The sequence below is a fragment of the Bos mutus genome, chromosome 5, assembly GCF_027580195.1.
Source record: "Bos mutus isolate GX-2022 chromosome 5, NWIPB_WYAK_1.1, whole genome shotgun sequence".
Classification (NCBI taxonomy): Eukaryota; Metazoa; Chordata; class Mammalia; order Artiodactyla; family Bovidae; genus Bos; species Bos mutus.
Window position 1 is genome coordinate 61,088,923 of NC_091621.1, and position 23,270 is coordinate 61,112,192.

At 37.8% G+C, this 23,270-nt stretch overlaps 1 protein-coding gene across 5 annotated transcripts in view; it reads left to right on the plus strand.

The window, feature by feature from the left end:
* The first annotated feature begins 1,095 nt into the window (after positions 1-1,095).
* PPFIA2 (PTPRF interacting protein alpha 2) overlaps positions 1,096-23,270 on the plus strand; it is a 503,973-nt gene continuing 481,798 nt past the window's right edge. For all 5 annotated transcript variants that reach the window (XM_070370959.1, XM_070370962.1, XM_070370958.1 and 2 more), the window contains exon 1: positions 1,096-1,344. In XM_070370959.1, the coding sequence (XP_070227060.1) occupies positions 1,096-1,344 (249 nt within the window). The remainder of the gene's footprint in view (positions 1,345-23,270) is intronic.

Sequence of the window (23,270 nt, forward strand, 5' to 3'; positions counted from 1 at the left end):
GCAACTGAAACTGAGATGGATTTGATGTTTTCTTAAACATAAGAAAGAAAAGAGTAAATGAGATAATTTCTGATTTTTAAAATGCTACACAACAGGTCAATGTTACATCTTAATGTCTGTGTTTTCAATTTTAAGTAAATTAATTTAAAAATATTCTGAAGAGTTCAATTATTTTATGACTAGCTGCTTCTGATTAGCAGTTAGGATGTAAACTTTCTACATTAGCTAATGTAATTTATGGCATCTGTTTTGTGGAATATTTGAAAGAGTGTTAGTTTGTATGGTTTGGATGGAAAGCAGACAAAGTAATTTGCAGGAAACAAAAGAATAAGAATAATTAGTAGCATAATAATCTAAACAAATTTATGCATTTCAGTCTATATCCTAAAGCATGTGTCTAATTCAGTCAGCATTACTTATCTACTCTGTGTAGAATATTGTAGGAATTCAGGAAGAGAGCTTGTAATAATAAAATGGGAGTTGTAAAGTCAAGAAGCTTTAAAATAGTTGTATGAAAAAAACTTGATAAAATTAAAAAGTAAAAGCTGATTTTTACATAAATGAATACCCAATTATTTTCAGATCTTCTAAATGAAAGAATGAACATCAATTCATTCATTTATTTAAGTAACACAAACATCATTTGCTTCCTACCTGTTAAATGTCAGCCACTATGCTTGCTTTTAACAATGTAATAACAAATAAGGGTAAGATGGAGGTATTAGCTATAAGTGATTTGTAAATTTGAATGGGAAGAAAGGTGATCAATTAATAAGTGTTGTGTGACATCTTATTATAAATTGAATGAGGTGGGGTAAATCATTAAAAAAAAACAAATTTTGAGAAGTAAATGAAATCAAGCTGTGTTTTTGTAGGTAGGAGATATGTAGATTGTCATGCAAAGAGACAGCATGTTTGAGGAAGTCAGTGAATCATATTTCACTGATGTCAGATTTTTAGTATGGTAGGATTTGGGGCATTGAGGAGAGGAGAAAGGCTGATGAGCAGCAAAGAGTTGGGTGAGCTGAGAGTCAAGTGGGTTTATTGGAAATCTTGTTTTACTAAGATTTCTCTCCCCTTTAATTTCTTTAAGCAATGATGTGTGAAGTGATGCCCACGATTAATGAGGACACCCCAATGAGCCAAAGGGGTTCCCAAAGCAGTGGCTCGGACTCAGACTCCCATTTTGAGCAGCTGATGGTAAATATGCTGGATGAAAGGGATCGTCTTCTAGACACCCTTCGGGAAACCCAAGAAAGCCTCTCACTTGCCCAGCAAAGACTGCAGGATGTCATCTATGACAGAGATTCGCTCCAGAGACAGCTCAATTCAGCCCTGCCACAGGTATGCCTCCTGGGAGCTTCTGTCCTTCGTACTGCAGCTGAAAATGTGATAAGATATAATATGCTTTGCTTTATTTCCATTCTGATAATTATTTTTTCCCTTAGTAGAGATGATATGCAAATTTTGGTGAGAAAAATTTAAGAATAGATCATTAGTTCACATGCAACTTTGCCTCAAACAAAACAGTGGCACTTTGGTGGTGGGAGATTTGAAGCATGAGTCCCTATCTGGTGTTTCTCTTGAAATTTTATCTGTTTTTTGGTGGAGGTAGAAGATCACCTGTTGATCAGCTTTTAATTACCAGAGTGTGAGAATAGACAGTTTTCTCTTTCTTGCTTTTTAAATACTTTTATGATATTTGGGCTTCCCTAGCTCAGCTGGTAAAAAAAAAAAAAAAAAAAATCCACCTGCAATTCAGGAGACCCTGGTTTGATTCCTGGGTTGGGAAGATCCCTGGAGAAGGGATAGGCTATCCACTCCAATATTCTTGGACTTCCCTGGTGGCTCTGATCGTGGGAGACCTGGGTTTGATCCCTGGTTGGGAAGATTCCCTGGAGGTGGTCATGGCAACCCACTCTAGTATTCTTGCCTGGAGAAGCCCCATGGACAGAGGAGCCTGGGGGCTACAGTCCATGGGGTCACAAAGAGTTGGACACAACTGAGCGACTTAGCACAGATGACATTTGGAAAGATGTATTTTATATTTTCAGTTTTGTGGTCTGTCTTTGGATATGATAGTGCTTGGAAGTCTGTTTTCCAATAGTTTTTGTCTTTCTTTAGAAAAGGTTAATACTGCTTAAAAGTATTGAATTTATTGATGTATTACCCTCCCTTCGAAAAAACATTTCAATCAGTTTCTTTAAAAAAGAAAACTATTTTGGAAATAGGAGAATAGGCAAAAGTTCAGCTTTATTCTCACAAACTTAAAACTGTTAGATTTTAACAATTTTATTTATAAGTAAATATTTAGAAAATAATTATTTTATGTAATAACATGTTATATGCATTATTTATATGTATTAATAATAATATTATTATATGTAATAATACAAAATAACTTATTTTACTATATTATTGTCATATACTTATTTTACAGAAAAAGATATTTTAAGGATTTTCAGCTAATTTATGTACAAATTTAATAATTAGTCAGTTCTCTTACTTAAGAATTGCATATTTTAGGTATGAGAAGCATCATAGAATATGAACTAAGTTTTTAATAATCACCCCTCAATAAATGATATTTTTCTTTTAAAACAAGTTTGATTCGCCCTTCACTTAAAAGACAGTACAGCAAATGCTGAAGAGTTGATCTTTCTCCATAAATTTATATCTTGTAGGTAATATCTTTTCATAAATACTGAAAATTACATAATCAATGTTGATAAAATTCTAAACCAGCCATACAATAAACGTGTAGTATGATGTTGAGATATTTATGACTTTCAGAATAAAAAGGATCACCTAGATTGCTCTGTCACATTCCCATTAGGTAATTCCATAATTCCTGTCCCAGTTCTTTTCATTTTCAGTCTGCTTTGTGTTGAAATGCAATAATACTTCCAATAACTCTAACCTGTTGACTTACACTAACTTGTTTGCACAGAATGCATTGTATTGGTTCATTTCAAAGGACAACTGTCATACCTTCACCAAAAATTATATTTTTCAAACTAGACATTTCAGTGCTTACAACTGTTCTTCATACAGTCATTTCTAGAATGATTATCATCATGCTTACTCACCTCTAAAATTATCTGAGTTGGTTAATGCTGTTGTTAAAATATGGTCTTATAACCAATCACACTATTCATTACCTTCTGTGATGAGCATAGAATAGGGCAATCATTTCTCTTTCTGGATAGAGTGTTTCATTAAGAATCCTAGAATTGTATTATATTATAATTTGGGGGGCAAGTTCAACATAATTTTATTATGTATTAGAATGGCAAAAAACTGAAGTTTATAACTGAGTTGCAAAAATGCCATGTGTTTTTCCCACACTCTTCTTAGAAGTTGACTCTTTGGTTGTAAGTGTAGGACTATACAGGTACCCCTCCTAAAGTTATCTTTTTATATTTTATTTAAGCTTGATGCTATCAATTTGTGATCCTAACACTATTAAGATGATTCTAAGAATAATTTGGGTCTTACATTTTTTTTCTCTATCATGGTGATATGATAGAGACATGGGTGAATCTTTTATAAAGATGTTGTAAAAATAAAATATTAATGCTAGAACAAGGTATTCAGGAGGGAAAGGAGAAAACTGAAAATGTTTCGTATATAACTATATTGTGTAGATAAACCTCTTTTGAATGGTATAGGAATGAAAATATTTTAATTATAGCATTCAGTTATGTTGAAAATCTGTATAATATCATCAAAATTTGAAAGTGAAAGTCACTCAGCTGTGTCTGACTTTTTGCTAATGGGATTCTCCAGGCCAGAATACTGGAGTGGGTAGCCATTCCCTTCTCCAGGGGATCTTCCCAATCCAGGGATCGGACCCAGGTCTCCCACATTACAGGTGGATTCTTTACTGTCTGAGCCACACCTAAATTTAAAATTTTTGCTTTTAAAAAAAATAATAAATAAATAAATAAATAAAAATAAAATTTTTGACTTTTAATTATACTGGTACACAATCTCTTATTCAAACCCATTGTGTTTGAAAGTTCAGAATTTTCCTTATTATGCATGTATTGTACAACTTAAACTATGATCTCCTCTAGCCAGATTCTAGGAAACACTATATAATTATACACTTCATATTTCTGAAGAAATATGAGAAATTCCTACTGTGTGAAAAATATTAAGACTATAAATGGCCTCATACTTACAAATAAATGTCAGTTTTCAGAGTGTTTGAGTTTTGGAATTATAGATTAGGGATTAGGAGCCTGTACATTTAATGGGTATAGTTCTAGTCTCTTTTATAAACACTTTGACACAGTTTTCAATATTTATTTGTATTTTACTATTAGAAATATTTAGTACCCTTAGCAATCCACAGGTCATTAAAGATAGTGATGGTCCTGTCATTTGTTAAAGCAAATATTTAATAACCTAATCTACAACTTCAGGGATTTAAGTTTTCTGCAAGTAACAGAGGAATACAAAATTCTTCAATTTGCATCCTTGAACCTTTTAAACTATTTTGTAAGCAATGTACCTGAACTGTTTGGTGGCACTACATCTGACATTCGCTTGGGAGAAGAAAATGACTCCCACAAATGTGAGTTTTTCAGTTCAGTTCAGTCACTCAGTCATGTCTGACTCTTTGCGACCGCATGGACTGCAGCACGCCAGGCCTCCCTGTCCACCACCAACTCCCAGAGTTTACTCAAACTCCTGTCCGTTAAGTCAGTGATGCCATCCAATCATCTCATCCTCTGTCGTCCCCTTCCCCTCCTGCCCTCAATCTTTCCCAGCATCAGGGTCTTTTCAAATGAGTCAGCTCTTCACATCAGGTGGCCAAAGTACTGGAGTTTCAGCTTCAACATCAGTCCTTCCAATGAACACCCAGGACTGACTCCTTTAGAATGGACTGGTTGGATCTCCTTGCAGTCCAAGGGACTCTCAAGAGTCTTCTCCAACACCACAGTTCAAAAGCATCAATTCTTTGGCGCTCAGCTTTCTTTATAGTCCAACTCTCACATCCATACATGACCACTGGAAAAACCATAGCCTTGACTAGATGGACCTTTGTTGAAAAAGTGTCTCTGCTTTTGAATATGCTCTCTAGGATGGTCATAACTTTTCTTCGCATCTTTTAATTTCATGGCTGCAGTCACCATCTGCAGTGATTTTGGAGCCCCAAAAAATAAAAGTCTGACACTGTTTCCATATTTTTTTGCCACAAAGTGATGAGACCAGATGTCATAATCTTAGTTTTCTAAATGTTGAGTTTTAAGCCACCCTTTTCACTCTCCTCTTTTGCTTTCATCAAGAGGCTCTTTAGTTCTTCTTCGCTTTCTGCCATAAGGGTGGTGTCATCTGTATAGCTGAAGTTATTGACATTTCTCCTAGCAATCTTGATTCCAGCTTGTGCTTCATCCAGTCAGCATTTCTCATGATGTACTCTGCATATAAATTAAATAATTAGGGTGACAATAAACAGCCTTGACATACTCCTTTCCCGATCTGGAACCAGTCTGTTGTTCCATGTCCAGTTCTAACTGTTACTTCCTAACCTGCATAAAGATTTCTCAGGAGGCAGGTCAGGCGGTCTGGTATTCCCATCTCTTTAAGAATTTTCCAAAGTTTATTATGATCCACACAGTCAAAGGCTTTGCCATAGTCAACAAAGCAGAAATAGATGTTTTTCTGGAACTCTCTCACTTTTTTGATGATCCAATGAATGTTGGCAATTTGATCTCTGGTTACCTCTGCCTTTTCTAAATCCAGCTTGAATATATGGAAGTTCATAGTTCACATACTGTCGAAGCCTGGCTTGGAGAATTTTGAGCATTACTTTGTTAGTGTGTGCTGCTGCTGCTAAGTCGCTTCAGTCGTGTCCAACTCTGTGCGACCCCATAGACAGCAGTCCACCAGGCTCTGCCGTCCCTGGGATTCTCCAGGCAAGAACACTGGAGTGGGTTGCCATTTCCTCCTCCAATGCATGAAAGTGAAAAGTGAAAGTGAAGTCGCTCAGTCGTGTCCGACTCTTTGAGACCTCATGGACTGCAGCCTACCAGACTCCTCCATCCATGGGATTTTCCAGGCAAGATTACTGGAGTGGGTTGCCATTGCCTTCTCCATGCCAGTGTGTGAGATGAGTGCAATTGTGTGGTAGTTTGAGCATTCTTTGGCATTGCCTTTCTTTGGAATTGGAATGAAAGCTGACCTTTTCCAGTCCTGTGGCCACTGCTGAGTTTTCCAAATTTGCTGACATATTGAGTGGAGCACTTTCACAGCTTCATCTTTTAGGATTTGAAATAGCTCAACTGGAATTCCATCACCTCCACTAGCTTTGTTCATAGTGATGCTTTCTAAGGTCCGCTTGACTTCACATTCCACGAGGTCTGGCTCTAGGTGAGTGATCACACCATCATGATTATCTGGGTCGTGAATTTCTTTTTTGTGCAGTTCTGTGTGTTCTTGCCACCTCTTCCTAATCTCTTCAGCTTCTGTTAGGTCCATAGCATTTCTGTCCTTTATTGTGCCCATCTTTGCATGAAATGTTCTCTTGGTATTGTGAGTTTTTAGGCAGAAATAAAGTATGTAAAATAAAAACTACAATAACGTAAAAGTGAAATTTGTTTTAGGAAATGGATAGAATTTCAAAGCTGAGTCAAATTTCATGACATATTATGTTTTCAATCGCCTATACAATATTTTTTAGTTGATGATTTCATGCTTTGAATTAGTCATTTTCTCTCCTATCATTTTTTAGGAACAAATGCAGTGGTGATTTTTACACTCCTAACCATGAAAATATTTTGTAGTCATATTGTTTTCTTTTTCATTATGTAATTAAAGATAACCGTGTTTAACAAGAATTGATAATTCCACATCATTCCACATTTTAGGCCTGATGTTTCTAAGCAACACACTAATGTCTAATACACAGATCCATTTTAATGAGCCATAGAATCTGAGATTCAAGATGCTCAAACTCAGTTATCATCTGCTGCTGCTAAGTCGCTTCAGTCGTGTCCGACTCTGTGCGCCCCATGGACTGCAGCCTACCAGGCTCCCCCGTCCCTGGGATTCTCCAGGCAAGAATACTGGAGTGGGTTGCCATTTCCTTCTCCAATGCATGAAAGTGGAAAGTGAAAGTGAAGTCGTTCAGTCGTATCTGACTCTTAGCGACCCCATGGACTGCAGCCTACCAGGCTCCTCCATCCATGGGATTTTCCAGGCAACAGTAATGGAGTGGGGTGCCATTGCCTTCTCCTATCATCTGCCTTTCACTCAACCAAAGATTCTCTAACTCTTCACCCAGACACTTGATAGTCCTCATAGCTGACTGCCCAAGAATAGCCCAAGAATACTGGACTGGGTAGTCTATCCCTTCTCCAGTGGATCTTCCTGACCTAGAAGTCAGACCAGGGTCTCCTGCATGGCAGGTGGATTCTTTACCAACTGAGGTATCAGGGAAGCCCCTTTCCAGCATCGTATTTAGCATATACTGAGGGTCTTCTGTGTATTACTGAATGATTACATATGTTTGTAAAGGGGATAAAAAAAAAAAAAAAGAAACATAGTTTTTTTTTTCCCCAGAGAACTTAGGAAATAGGTATAACATTAAAAGATCAAAATTAATATAGTACCCGAAGATTACAGAGGTACTAAAAGTATTTGTACCACAACACTGATATGTAATAAACTACATAAAGTTTCATGTGGAAGATGATATTAGAGATATTTTTAAGAGAAGGTTAGAAGGGACTAGAGGATATTTTGTATCAGACAGTACAGTTATGCAGGGATGATCCTGCTGAAGGATATGTGGGGACTGGAGCTCTGCTCCAGGCTAGGTGAGGTGTTCCTAATTCCCATAAAGGAACCAGCTGGGCTAGCAGTATCCCTGATTAAAAAGAGAAGAGTAAATAGGGATTAAATAAGGAGAGTGACTCGGAGAAGGCAATGGCACCCCACTCCAGTACTCTTGCCTGGAAAATCCCATGGATTTTCCATGGGGTCGCTAGGAGTTGGACACGACTGAGCGACTTCACTTTATTTTTTCACTTTCATGCATTGGAGAAGGAAATGGCAACCACTCCAGTGTTCTTGCCTGGAGAATCCCAGGGATGGGGGAGCCTGGTGGGCTGCCGTCGATGGGGTTGCACAGAGTCGGACACGACTGAAGTGACTTAGCAGCAGCAGTAGCAGCAAGGAGAGTGACTGAGAAGTTTGTTGTTGAAGGGCTGTAGGGTAGGAATGCATCTTTTGTATAGTGACAGTGGAGGATTCTAGCCTGTTCATATGTGTGGTGAAAGGTAAGGATGGACATTTGTATACAGAGTAATCAGTAGAAGCTTGAGTGAACTAGTGACATGATAAGGCAATAATGAAGGGATATTGTTCTGCCATTTTGATTCAGAATAGGTTATATAATACTTGTGTATCAGTTATCTATGGCTAAAATAATGCTATGTAACAAACAACATAAAACCTAATTATCATGCAATATAATAGGTTTAAGGAATTCAGCTGACCTTTACTGGGCTTCCCAGGTGCTGCTAATGGTAAAGAATCTGCCTGCCAATGCAGAAGATGTAAGAGACATGGGTTAGACTCATAGGTTGGGAAGATCCCCTGGAGGAGGATGACACCCTACTTCAATATTTTGGCCAGGAGCATCCCATCTACAGAGAAGCCTGGTGGGCTACAGTCCATGGAGTTGCAAAGAGTTGGACAAGACTGAGTGCCTGAGCCTGACCTTGACTTGGATTGGTTAATCTTGGCTGGGCTTACTAGGCCACTTGTTGTCTGAAAGTTGACTCAGTTAACTGTATGTTAACTGGCTATTGTTTGATCTAGGATGGCCTTAGCTGGACCGACTTGGGCCCCTCAACTCTAAGTTTGTATCTGATCCTTCAATAAGATAGTCTTTGCATGTTTTCATGGTGATGGCAAAAGAGTAAGGGCAAAGCAAAAAAAAGCAAATACGTCTTACGCTTCTGCTTGGGTCATTTTTTTTTTTTTTTTGTAATACTCCTTGGCCAAGCCAAGAGACAGAGTGGAAAGCAATATTACATGGCAAAATTCCAAGGATGGATGCAACACAGTTACCATCAGTGTAACTAATCTACCATAAATAGGTGTTAAAAGAGTCATCTGGGTCATTATTATGTTAGAAGAACTTATTGTGATAATGTAATCATTCTGATGAGGTGTGGGAATTTGAAATAGGACTGTGAACCTTGAAACTAAGAAAGACATGTCAATGTAGAGAATACTGGGGAGAGAGAATGGACATAGCCAGAATATGAACTAAATGGCTGTGATTTGGGACTTGTTAGAAGATCTGAATTTGAATTGGAATTCTTCCACTTATTAGCTGAGCTGTCAAGGGTAAGTGACTGACTTCTCTGAAACTCTATTTTTTTAATTGGAAGGAGAGGATGATATCTATCATATGAGTGGTTAAAAGGAGGTGTGTGTATGTGCTTCAGAAACCTTAAACATTATTAAATGTCACCTGGTATTTTTCATAAATTGTGATGTGCCAGTATCTACTCTGATGAGGAATTAAGTTAAAAGAGGCTACTTGTGGAGAAGAGGGAAACATTTATACTTTAACATTAAAAAAAAAAAATTTAAGTGAAACTTACAGGAAGTGACAGAAGTCACTCTTATTCCAGAGACGCTGTACCCAGGTATATTTTTGGCTTGCTACTTACTAGCTTAATAACCTTGGTCAAAGTAATTAGTTCAAATAATGATAGAACCTGCCTCATAAGGTCATTATGAGACATAAATGAACTGGAACATGTCAAATGATCAGTTCCGTACCTCACAGATAGTACATGCTCAATAAATGTTAAATGCAGCTATTGATGTTATTATTACCATAGATATTACCATCATTATCCTTAGCCAATCTTAATGGCACAATTTTCCTAGGTAATAATGAACACCAGCACAAATTGAACGCACTAAAAACCCTACTCTCCACAATCATTATCAAATTTTGTAAGTTTTTGATTGATCTTATTTTAAAAAAATCTTAACTGCATTTTCTTTAATTGTTTTCCCAATTTCTTCACCTCCTTGATGGCCAGTCTCATGTCTCTTGATTAAGTCAAACAACAGCCTTCCTGTTGTGCTAAGAAGATCACATCTGGATTGAGAGCTCCTTCCTTTTCAGTGAGACTTAATGCCACCAGACCACATACAGAAGGGTTTTACCCCTCACTCCTGTCAAAAATAAAGATACTATTATCTTTTGCTATCTCTGATTATGGTTATTCTATCTTAAATGTGTTTCTCTTTCTTCCAGTTATTTTTCCCCCAGCCAAATGAAATGGTATTTACCCTCAGCCTTTATTGCCTGTTATTTATGGCCTTTTATTTGTCTTTATTTATAACTTTTTTGTGTGTGACTGTGCTGTGAGGCATGCAGGATCTTAGTTCCCTGACCAGGGACTGAACCCATGCCCACTGCAGTCAAAAAGTGGAGTCCTAACCATCAGACTGCCAGGGAAGTCCCTCTCTTTTCCTTTTTAGCTCTTATAATCAGGCTTCTATCATCACCATTCTCCTGAAAACACACTCCTTTGTGCCACCGATGTGTGCACATTTGGCAAATCCAGTGATCCTCTTTCATTCTTCATGTTCATGGCCTCTTTGTGCCAAAATGTGCTATTAATTATCTCATCTTGAAATTCTCATGTCCTTAATTCTTCATAACCATTCTCCTCATAGGCTACAAGGTGTGGTGTTCTTTATACTCACTCTTTTCCTACATATTCTCATATACTTATTTATATCCATACTCATCTTTATTTACCTATGTTCTCCAACCTTAAGCACTACCCTTCTTGTTTAATCCTTCCCTCCAAATCCCCAATCCCCTCCTTTGTATCTCTTCCTTTGACTTTTTTTTTGTCTCCTGTATCTTCAATTTCTCCCTCTCCTTCTCAATTGGCTTTTTGGTAACATATTCAAGTCTATTCCTTACAAGTACAGTGATGGTAAGTACAATAACAACAAAAGGCTTCCTTAACACCGTGTCTCCATTTAGCTACAAATCTCTTTTTTCCTTTATTCCCCAACTTGTCTATTTTCACTGTCTCAGTATCTTCATCTTCTATTCACTTTCTGAGCATCTGCAGTTGGGCTTTTCTTCTAAAACCTTACTAAAAATTATGTTACCAGTTACCAACTGATGAATGTAGGAGGTTTGTTTTATTAAAATTCACTGCAAAATGTGACATTGTGATTAACTCCCTTCTCAAAAAATACCTCCCAAAATAAACGAACAACAAAAATTTCACTCTTAACTTTCATGATACCACATTGTCTTCATTCCTAAATCTTTCAAACTTTTTTCTCCTAATACTTTTTTCTGTGAGCAATTCCTCACTTAGCCACTTTTAAAATACTAAATAATAAATAGAAGATGACTGACAGTAATATCTAACATTTCTGAACACTCCATCTATGCCAGGTAATATTTCATTTAAGCATCCAGATATTAAAATGGGAGGCTGTCTTTCTGTTTGAGGGGAGGCTAAATAAGTGAGGTGCAAGACTTTATTCGCAGGAGGTGCTAAGATATAATCCAACTAATTAATCCAATATTAGCTTAAACTCCATTTTAAGACTCTACAGAAGTTGGTAAAGCTAGAAGAGAGACAGAGCTGTTTTGCATGGCAGCTGGTCTGCTGTGCATAATCTACCACACCACGTATGAAGCATGGGGTGATTTCTGTTCAACTTAGTCAAGTGAGAAGGGCTTCATGAGCAATGTTCAGAGAGCTTGATGTGCTTCCTCCACAAGTTGAAGAATATAGAGGCTGAAGTCTAGAAGCCACAGGTGTGGCCAGAAATGCCCCTTTCTCTACAGCAGGTTGAAGAGTCACCTGTCAGATAAACTGCAACTCCTCCAATATCAACACAAAGGTTAGTTTTTTGAAGAGCAAGAAGTTCCCTCGAAAGGGGATATTACTTAGGGTAATTTCTGTGTAAACCCACAAAGTAGAATGTTAAAACCCCGAGTTTCTAAATGGTAAGCAATGAGAGACAAATTGGGATACTGACTTCAGAGAAGATACTGAGAGCAAGTCAATGAAAACCAAAGAAGAATCTACAGAGGGGTTTTTTGAGGAAGCCACAAATGCACCTCGGAAGAAGGACCACTGATTATCTATCTGCCATTCAGAAAGCCCTGATCCTGGATGACATGTAGGTCAGCCCATACCACTGTGATCTTTCTCCCCAGTTTCCCCTTCCACGGCCCTGATTCTTAGAATGGTCAGAAACTACTGCTATGAGTAGGGGATGTCAGGGTAAAGAGAGACCATACCCTCATCCTCCAATGCAGACCTGCTTCAAGGCTTGAAACAAGCCTGAACTATGTGTGGTGGGTGGATGGGAAGGATGGCAGGGGCAGGGAAGGACAGAGCACATCTTTAGATTGGGATCGGAGCTCAGAAGTAGTATGTTATTGAACTAGCACTATGGAATTGTGAGACTGCACAATTTCAGAACAAAAGGAAAGATAGTTTGTTTTCTAAGCATAAGCAAAAAAACGTAAGACATTTGGTGAAATTTCATTTGGGGCTAATTTCTTTACCTGAGGGAATAGGAAGAGATATAATAATATTAATTTCAGAATCAATCCTTAAAACATTCCAATGAGGGTGTTATCATTCCCATTTTACAGATGATAAAACTGAAGCATAGACAGGTTAAGTAACCTGTTCAACCAGGGTTCTATTCATGGCTTAATTTTGTTTTACTCTAAGTCATCTTTATTTCATTATATTCATAAAGAAGTATTTAACTTCTCTAGAAACCTTTAGGGCTTCCCTTAGCCTAGCTCAGTCAGTAAATAATCTGCCTGCAAGGCAGGAGACCTGGGTTTGATTCCTGGGTTGGGCAAATACCCTGGAGAAGGAAATGGCAACCCTCTAGTAATCTTGCCTGGAGAATCCCATGGACAGAAACCTTTAAGAGACATGGGCCACAGAAAGCACTCATCAGAAATACTCTTAAGTTCTAACAAGGAAGGAAGGAAGGAAGTAAAGTCGCTCAGTCCTGTCCGGCTCTTTGCAACCCCACGGACAGTAGCCCACCAGGCTCCTCTGTCCATGGGTATTTTCCAGGCAAGAGTATTGGAGTGGGTTGCCATTAAAGAAATGTGAAATGATTATTAGATCTGGTATAATTAGACTGAATATAAGTATTCAAGGACTCCAAATCTTCATATTTATGTTACCATGAATTTGCTTTTTATGTACTCAGCATACTTTTATAGCCCAAGTGACTTCACTTTCACTTTTCATGCACTGGAGAAGGAAATGGCAACCCACTCCAGTGTTCTTGCCTGGAGAATCCCAGGGACGGGGAGCCTGGTGGGCTGCCGTCTATGGGGTCGCACAGAGTCGGACACGACTGAAGCGACTTAGCAGCAGCAGGTCCATCTAATGAGTAGGACAGTATAGGCTTTATGGAAAAGTATTTAATTAGAAATTACAATACCTGGATTCTAGTTTCAATTTTTCCAAACCCTGTGACAATAGAAAACCACTGAACTTCTGAGGCTTCTGTTTACTTACATATAAAAGAAGGAATTCTAATACCATTTAATATGTTGTATACATTTGCCAATTTCAAATGATTATAAAGAGTATGCACCTCAGCTTTACTAATTTATTCACAGCCACTTAATACCCAATTATGGTTTATTCAACAATATTTTAGGGCCTACTCTGAGTCAGGTTCTGTGTTTACAGTATAGAGTGGCTGATACGTACTTTTTTTTTTCTTTAAGACTTTACCCAATTATGGTTTCTAGGAATCTGTTATGGTAATAAGAATCTAATGTCTATAATCCACTGAATATTATATTTATTTGTAAATTCTTTGAAACTATCATTTCTAGTTATTTTATTGCCTTTTATTCTCAACTGTGATGAACTGTCCATGTTTCTATAATAGGCTAGTTCCCTCTTTTGTGTTCTAAATCTCCTCCCCTCTTGCAATTCTAGGACAAAACATTTTCCCTCTTTTTTTCTACATCAACAATAATGTGTCCATCTCTAATGAATTATAACCAACAGCATTAAATATTCCTATATTTCTCCCATTTAAAAAATATATTAACAACCCTGCCATACCAAGCTGTCACCACATTTATCTTTCCATTTGCTGGAAAAGTTAATTTTTTTCCCCCTATACTTGTTCTAATTTCTCTCTCCTTATTTCTCTTGAATCTACACCACTCAGGTGTTCATCTCAACAACTTCATCTAAACTACTCTTGCAAATATTATTTATAACTTCCGTATTTGCTAAATATAGTGATAACTTTTCAGTTTCCATTTTTTTTTTTTTTTTTTTTTATCATTAGACACTTTCCTTGTACTTGGCTCTAGGTCAGCCCACTTGCCTGGTTTTCCTTCTACCCTCATTGGTTATTCCCCAGTCTTTGTTGTTAGTTGCTTCTCATCCCCCTGACTCATTAATACTTTTTACTCCCTGGGCTCAATACCTGTACCTTTTCTCTTTTTATCTCTATTGACACCACTGGTTATTTCTTCCATCTCCTGGTTTTAGACAACATCTAAATATTGATAACACTGGAATTTACATTTCTAATCCAGACATTTCCTCTGACCTTCAGATTCATAGTCAAAATGTAGCAATTTAAAATGTCCAAAACTGAGTTTGTCATCTTCAATTAATCTCATGTATCTCAATTAATAGCAATGCTAATCTTGTGTGTGTGTGTGTGTGTGTGTGTGCTTAGTCACTCAGTTGTGTCCAATTCTTTGCAACCCTATGGACTATAGCCCACTAGTCTCCTCTGTCCATGAGATTTTCCAGGCAAGAATACTGGAGTGGGTTGTCATTTCCCTCCAAGGGATCTTCCTGACCCAGGGATCAAACCCAGGTCTCCTGCATTGCAGGCAAGTTCCTTACCACTAAGCCACCTGGGAAGCCCAATCTTATGTGGGCTTAGGCCAAAATATTGGTGTCTTTCTTCTTTCACATTTGTATTCAATTTAGCAGTTAAACATTTCAGTTTTAGCTTCAAAGCATATGTAGAACTGAACCACTATAATCACCTCTACAGCTGCATCTTAATGCAAGTATGCTTGGATTTTCCTAATTGGTCTTCATGCTTGTATCCCTGTACTGTATCAGTTTATTGTAAAAAGAACAGCAAGAGAGATCTGGACTCTGATAAAAGGTAGGTCAGATTTTGTTTCACATCTGTTCAAGTCTCTGAAATGCTTTTCCATCTCAATGTAAAAGGCCAGGTCTTTAACCTGGTTCAAAGGTCTAACATCTGCCCCCTGCTCTTTATCTGTCTGATATCATCTCCTGCTATTATCTAGTTCACTCAGCTGTACTCCTACCATCCTGATGTTCTTTCTTTTCAACATGTCAGGCATTCAACTGACTTACGACTTTGCCATGACTCTTCCCAAAGCCTGGGAAAGTTGCCTTTCCATAAACACATGCTCTCTCAGCTCATTCTGGGCTTTACTCAGATATCACATTCTCAGTGAGACCCTGCCTGATCACCCTATTTAAAATTATAATCTCTCTTTCTGCTAAGTTGTGTCTGACTCTTTATGACCCTATGGACCATAGGTCGCCAGGCTCCCCTATCCATGGAATTCTCCAGGCAAGATTACTGGAGCGGGTTGTAATGCTCTCCTCTGGGGCATTTCCCAACCAAGGGATCAAAGCTGTAGGTTTCTTACGTCTCCTGCCTTGGCAGGTAAGTTCTTTACCACCACCACCACCTGGGAATAGCCCCTGCTTAATACTCCCAGTCCTGCTCTAGTTTTACTCTATAGCAATTATAAGCATCCATCATAGTGCATATTTTATTTCTTTGTCTTGTTTATTATCTCATTCTCCCTCACTATGTTCTATTCTATGAAGCCAGGAGATTCTTTTTTAATGGTTCACAGCTGTGTTTTCTGCCTACAGCAGTATCTGGCATTTAGTTGTTCAAAAATACTAAATAATAAAATGAACACAAAAACCAGTTCTTTGCTTTTTTGAACACATTTTCTGTATCCTGTGCTTATTTGGCAAGTCATATAGTCATAAACATGTTAGATAGCATATATTAAGTATCTTCATAAAACAGAAGAACAAATATAATTTATAAAGCCTTATGGCTAGAGTGTTTATAACAGTAAAGTTATAGTATATATGAGGCTGGTGTTAAAACTATACCTCAAACCCCCTCACATAATGAAATGAGTTTTATATCAAGAGGTGGTGGCGTTTTGAATATTTTACAAATCAGAGCATGGAAGATCAGAATGTAAATAACTTTCTTTGAAGATATGAATAAATTCTTCTGACTTCAAATTTGTTTTTGCATTTTAATACTTTTTACTAAGGAGTTTAGCTCCTAAATCAAGTCAGCTTTCATAAAAGAAATGGTAAAAATAGCTTTTGATGTTATAAAACTACTACCACTGTTTGGTATCTATATCTGACTTTCATTATGAGAAAACAATAAGAAAAGTAGAATGTTTGGGTTAGTTTTTTTTTTTAAGCCGTTTATTGTTCCACTCATTCTCATTTTCTCAAAAAAGAAAATATTAAGAGAAAAAGGCCATTAATATTCTCAAGATGAATTTCTAACCTGAATTTTCCAATAAATCTTATAGTCTACTTTAGTATACTTGATGTTAGCATCCATGTGATTCATTTGTTTCTTGTTCATCTTTGAAGAGAAAATCTAGATTCAATAACAAAGATATTGAAATTCACACTATTTTACTTGCCCTGGATATTTATTTTCAGAGCCTTATGGCTCAAAGCTAGGTAGCAACAACAAAAATGCTGTAGTTTGGGAAAAGAGAGTTTAGACTATAGTGAAATTCTTCTAAAACATAACTATCACACCCTGAGTAATTATATCATCCATCTTTGTATTGATTTCTAAAATTTAATTTACACAGAAGGCAATGGCACCCCACTCCAGTACTCTTGCCTGGAAAATCCCATGGATGGAGGAGCCTGGTGGGCTGCAGTCCATGGGGTCGCTAAGAGTCGGACATGACTGAGCGACTTCACTTTCACTTTTCACATTCATGCATTGGAGAAGGAAATGGAAACCCACTCCAGTGTTCTTGCCTGGAGAATCCCAGGGATGGCGGAGCCTGGTGGGCTGCCATCTATGGGGTGACACAGAGTTGGACACGACTGAAGTGACTTAGCAGCAGCAGCAGCTCTGTTCACTTATTCTGTATGGTCCTTAGCAAAACCTTACTATTTCTTGTCCAACAATTTAACAGTCATAAAGATTATGCAATTTAATCTTATTGAAGATTAGCATGTCAAAGGTACATAGGACTCAAATTTTAAATTACTCATTGTATTCTAATCCAAGTTTTATTTGTGATCCTAGTGATTTTTTTTTTTACATTAAAGTCTACTAATTTCTCCCAAACATGACAGAATTTATTAAATGAGATTCTGTTCAGTTCAGTTGCTCAGTCGTGTCCGACTCTTTGCGACCCCATGAACCGCAGCATGCCAGGCCTCCCTGTCTATCACCAACTCCCGAAGTCCACCCAAACTCATGACCATTGAGTCAGTAATGCCATCTAACTATCTCATCCTCTGTCGTCCCCTTCTCCTCCTGCCCTCAATCTTTCCCTCACTTTTCAAATGAGTCAGCTCTTCGCATCAGGTGGCCAAAGTACCGGAGTTTCAGCTTCAGCCTCAGAACTTACAATGAACACCCAGGACTGATCTCCTTTAGAATGGACTGGTTGGATCTCCTTGCAGTTCAAGGGACTCTCAAGAGTCTTCTCCAACACCACAGTTCAAAAGCATCAATTCTTCTGTGCTCAGCTTTCTTCACAGTCCAATGCTCACATCCATACACAACTACTAGACAAACCATAGCCTTCACAAACAGACCTTTGTTGACAAAGTAATGTCTCTGCTTTTTAATATGCTATCTAGGTTGGTCATAACTTTCTTTCCAAGGAGAAAGTCTTTTAATTTCATGGCCGCAATCACCATCTGCAGTGATTTTGGAGCCCCCCAAAAAAATCAGCCACTGTTTCCAATGTTCCCCCATCTATTTGCCATCAAATGACAGGACCAGATGCCATGATCTTCGTTTTCTGAATGTTGAGCCTTAAGCCAACTTTTTCACTCTCCACTTTCACTTGCATCAAGAGGCTCTTTCGTTCTTCTTCACTTTCTGCCATAAGGGTGGTGTCATCTGCATATCTGAGGTGATTGATATTTCTCCCAGCAATCTTGATTCAGCTTGTGCTTCTGCCAGCCTAGCATTTCTCATGATCTACTCTGCATATAAGTTAAAAAGCAGGGTGACAATATACAGCCTTGACATACTCCTTTTCCTAATTGGAACCAGTCTGTTGTTCCATGTCCAGTTCTAACTGTTGCTTCCTGACCTGCATACAGTTTTCTCAAGAGGCAGATCAGGTGGTCTGGTATTCCCATCTCTTTCAGAATTTTCCACAGTTTACTGTGATCCACACAGTCAAAGCCTTTGGCATAGGCAATAAAGCAGAAGTAGATGTTTTTCTGGAACTCTCTTGCTTTTTCGATGATCCAGTGGATGTGGGCAATTTGATCTCTGGTTCCTCTGCCTTTTCTAAATCCAGCTTGAACATCTGGAATTTCACGGATCACGTATTGCTGAAGCCTGGCTTGGAGAATTTTGACCATTACTTTACTAGTGTGTGAGATGAGTGCAATTGTGTAGTAGTTTGAGCATTCTTTGGCATTGCCTTTCTTAGGGATTGGAATGAAAACTGACCTTTTCCAGTCCTGTGGCCATTGCTGAGTTTTCCAAATTTGCTGGCATATTGAGTGGAGCACTTGCACAGTGTCATCTTTTAGGATCTGAAGTAGCTCAACTGGAATTCCATCACTTCCACTCGCTTTGTTCATAGTGATGCTTTCTAAGGCCCACTTGACTTCACATTCCAGGATGTCTGGCTCTAGGTGAATGACCACACCATCATGATTATCTGGGTCATGAAGATCTTTTTTGTACAGTTCTTCTTTGTGTTCTTGCCACCTCTTCTTAATATCTTCTGCTTCTGTTAGGTCCGTACCATTTCTGCCTTTATTGAGCCCATTGTTGCATGAAATATTCCCTTGGCATCTCTAATTTTCTTGAAGAGATCTCTAGTCTTTCCCATTCTATTATTTTCCTCTATTTCTTTGCATTGATCGCTGAAGAAGGCTTTCTTATCTCTCCTTGCTATTCTTTGGAACTCTGCATTCAAATGGGTATATCTTTCCTTTTCTCTTTTGCTTTTCACTTCTCTTCTTTTTACAGCTACTTTTAAGGCCTCCTCAGACAGCCACTTTGCTTTTTTGCATTTTTTTTTCCTTGGGGATGGTCTTGATCTCTGTGTCCTGTACAATGTCACGAACCTCTATCCATAGTTCATCAGGCACTCTGTCTACCAGATCTAGTCCCTTAAATCTATTTCTCACTTCCATTGTAAAATCATAAGGGATTTGATTTAGGTCATACCTGAATGGTCTAGAGGTTTTCCCCACTTTCTTCAATTTAAGTCTGAATTTGGCAATAAGGAGTTCATGATCTGAGCCACAGTCAGATCTGAGCCCGGTCTTGTTTCTGCTGACTGTATAGAGCTTCTCCATCTTTGGCTGCAAAGAATATAATCAGTCTGATTTAGGTGTTGACCATCTGGTGATGTCCATGTGTAGAACCTTCTCTTGTGTTGTTGGAAGAGGATGTTTGCTATGACCAGTGCATTCTCTTGGCAAAACTCTATTAGCCTTTGCCCTGCTTCATCCTGTACTCCAAGGCCAAATTTGCCTGTTACTCCAAGTGTCTCTTAAGATTCTGAATAATAGCTAATTTCTTTCTTGGTCCATGAATTAGGATAGATTTCTCCCAAAATTAAATTTTAAAATATTTTTGCCTCCCGTACTGAGATCCCTTATCCTGGAACTTGGAATGGGTGCCATGGGAGCAAAGTCAATCTCATCTCTCTTGGCTCTTATATCCTCCTCCCTCTTCTTTCAGAAGGTGCTGAAGAGATTTCAGGTTGCTTTCAAAAGCAGGTATAAGAACTGACAGTTATTCCTAGAGTATTTGGCAGAAGACTTCTGCTTTGAAGTGTTCCTTTGCCTGTAAGCCCATGTTAATTTTGCTATTTGCCATCTATTTCTGCTTTACTGACTATGCCAAAGCCTTTGACTGTGTGGATCACAATAAACTGTGGAAAATTCTGAAAGAGATGGGAATATCAGACCACCTGACCTGCCCCTTGAGAAATTTGTATGCAGGTCAGGAAGCAACAGTTAGAACTGGACATGGAACAACAGACTGGTTCCAAATAGGAAGAGGAGTACGTCAAGGCTGTGTATTATCACCCTGCTTATTTAACTTATATGCAGAGTACATCATGAGAAATGCCAGGCTGAATGAAGCACAAGCTGGAATCAAGATTGCTGGGAGAAATATCAATCACCTCAGATATGCAGATGACACTACCCTTATGGCAGAAAGCAAAGACGATCTAAAGAGCCTCTTGATGAAAGTGAAAGAGGAGAGTGAAAAAGTTGGGTTTAAAACTCAACATTGAAAAAACTAAGATCATGACATCTGGTGCCATCACTTCATGGCATACAGATGGGGAAGCAATGGAAATAGTGAGATATTTTATTTTCTTGGGTTCCAAAATCACTGCAGATGGTGACTGCAGCCATGAAATTAGAAGATCCTTGCTCCTTGGATGAAAAGCTATGACCAACCTAGACAGCATATTAAAAAGCAGAGACATTACTTTGCTGACAAAGGTCCATAGAGTCATAGCTATGTTCTTCCAGTAGTCACGTATGGGTGTTAGAGTTGGACCATAAAGAAAGCTGAGTACTGAAGAATTAATGCTTTTTACCTGTAGTGTTGGGGAAGACTCTTGAGAATCCCTTGGACAGCTAGGAGATTAAACCAGTCAATCCTAAAGGAAATCAATTTGGAGTACTCATTTGAAGGACTGATGCTGAAGGGGAAGTTCCAGTACTCTGGCCACCTGATGAGAAGGGCTGACTCATTAGCAAACACCCTGATGCTGGGAAAGATTGAAGGTGGGAGGAGAAGGGGATGACAGAGGATGAATGGTTGGATGGCATCATCGACTCCATAGACATGAGTTTGGGCAAGCTCCAGAGTTGGTGACGGACAGGAAGGCCTGGCGTGCTGCAGTCCATGAGGTCGCAAAGAGTTGGACAAGACTGAGGGACTGAACTGAACTGAATAACAAGACTATTGTTATTTTTATATATGGGAAACATCATTTAACAGTTCTATTAAAAATGCCATTTAAACATTTTATTGCCTGATATATTCTGTTATCAGAATATGGTCTTATGAACTATACAATATATTCCATACAAAATATTCCATCGCAGTTTCCATCGCCAGAGGCAGAAAAATTTTACCTACTGATGTCTTTTTCTTAGAAAATATTTGATCTCTAAAATCCTATTTTTCAGAACATTGTTAAGTAAATTTAATTTTTCTTCTAAAAATTCAACTTCACTTTACAATTCCAAGTTTAAAGTTCTATGTTGGTATAAATCCAAACTTTAATGCCCCCCACTATGTATAAAGTTCCCATTTCTCTTCACAATTCTATAATTTTTTGCATATGTTTTGAGGTTTTTATTAGTTGTATTCAGCTGCGTCCTTGTTCTCTTCATGGTCAATTTAATCTTATGTCATCATGAAGTTTCTTAGACAGGAATTTTCTCATCAATTCTGTTGTCTCTGAGTAATAGTATTTTAGCAGATTTCTTTTTGGTTAGCTTTTGCACTGTACATCTTTTTCTATCCTTTTACTTTCAATGTGTCTGCATCTACACATGTATCACTCACAAGCAGCATTTAATTTCTGGATTTTGTTTTTATGTAGTTTGTCAATTTTCCTTTTAAAATTATTTGGTCTTTTTATATTTACTGTGTTTACCTGGATATTTGTACTTCATCTATTGTCTTACTACAGGCTTTTCATTTTCTCTGTATGTTTTGCATTTCTGTTACTAACATTTCATGTCTCCTTTTGAATTGATTAACAATGCTTTTTTAATCATTCAGTTTTAACCTTGTACTACTCTGGCAGTTTTACACTGTTTTGCTATTCTTCTAAAAGTTAATGTATAGATTGCAACATCTATTTCAGTGTACCAAAATGTAATGTTAACGTGTACTTTTCCTGCTTTATATTTCCATGTGTATGATATGAAGATATTATTTTGTAGTTGTCTATAGGCAATTTTTATTCCTTTATTTTTTTTTATACATTTGCCATTTGTGTTACTAATCACTCTTTCTGAATCTTAGATCTTTCATTTGAGGTCATTTTTATTCTACTTGATGAGCAGTCCTTCCATATTTCCTGTACTGTTGATCTAAAGATAACTCATTTCTCAGCTTAGGACTTTCTGAAAATGCCTCTATTTCACCTTTTTCACTGGATATAGACTTTTAGATTAGCAGTATTTTTTTTTTGATGACTCAACATATCATTTCATACTGAACTTCATCATTGCTATCGAGAAGGTAGTTGCCAATTTAATTGTGGCCCCCTTAAGGATAAATGGGCTTCCCTGGTAGCTCAACTGGTAAAGAATCCACTTGCCATGCAGGAGACCCCAGTTTGATTCCTGGGTTGGGAAGATCCCTAGAGAAGGGATAAGCTACTCATTCCAGTATTCTTGGGCTTCCCTGGTGGCTCAGATGGTAAAGAATCTGCCTGCAATGTGGGAGACCTGGGTTCAGTCCTTGGATTGGGAAGATCCCCTGGATATGGGAACTGCTACCCACTCCAGTATTCTGATTTGAATTCTATGGACAGAGGAGCCTAGCAGTCTACAGCCCAGGGATCACAAATAATTGGACAAGACTGAGTGACTTTCACTAGGATAAATAGTACTTTTTGTTTTTCTTTTTGGCTGCTTTAAGGGATTTCTTAAATGAGTTTTAAAATGATGATCCTTACAATGAAATGTATTTTTTTTCCCCTGTTTTGTGTTCATAGGGATTATTGACATTGTAACTTAGTGCCTTTTATTATTTTGGGAAAAGTTTTTTTCTTTTTTTCCTTCCATTCTTGAGTTCTACTTCCCATATGCTTATTCTTCTCATTTTGTATTCTATGCCTCCTATAGCCTGTCTGTATTATCTACATCTTTGTCTATGATTTGTCAAAAATCTTATTTGTACCTAACTTTTGATTCACTAATTTT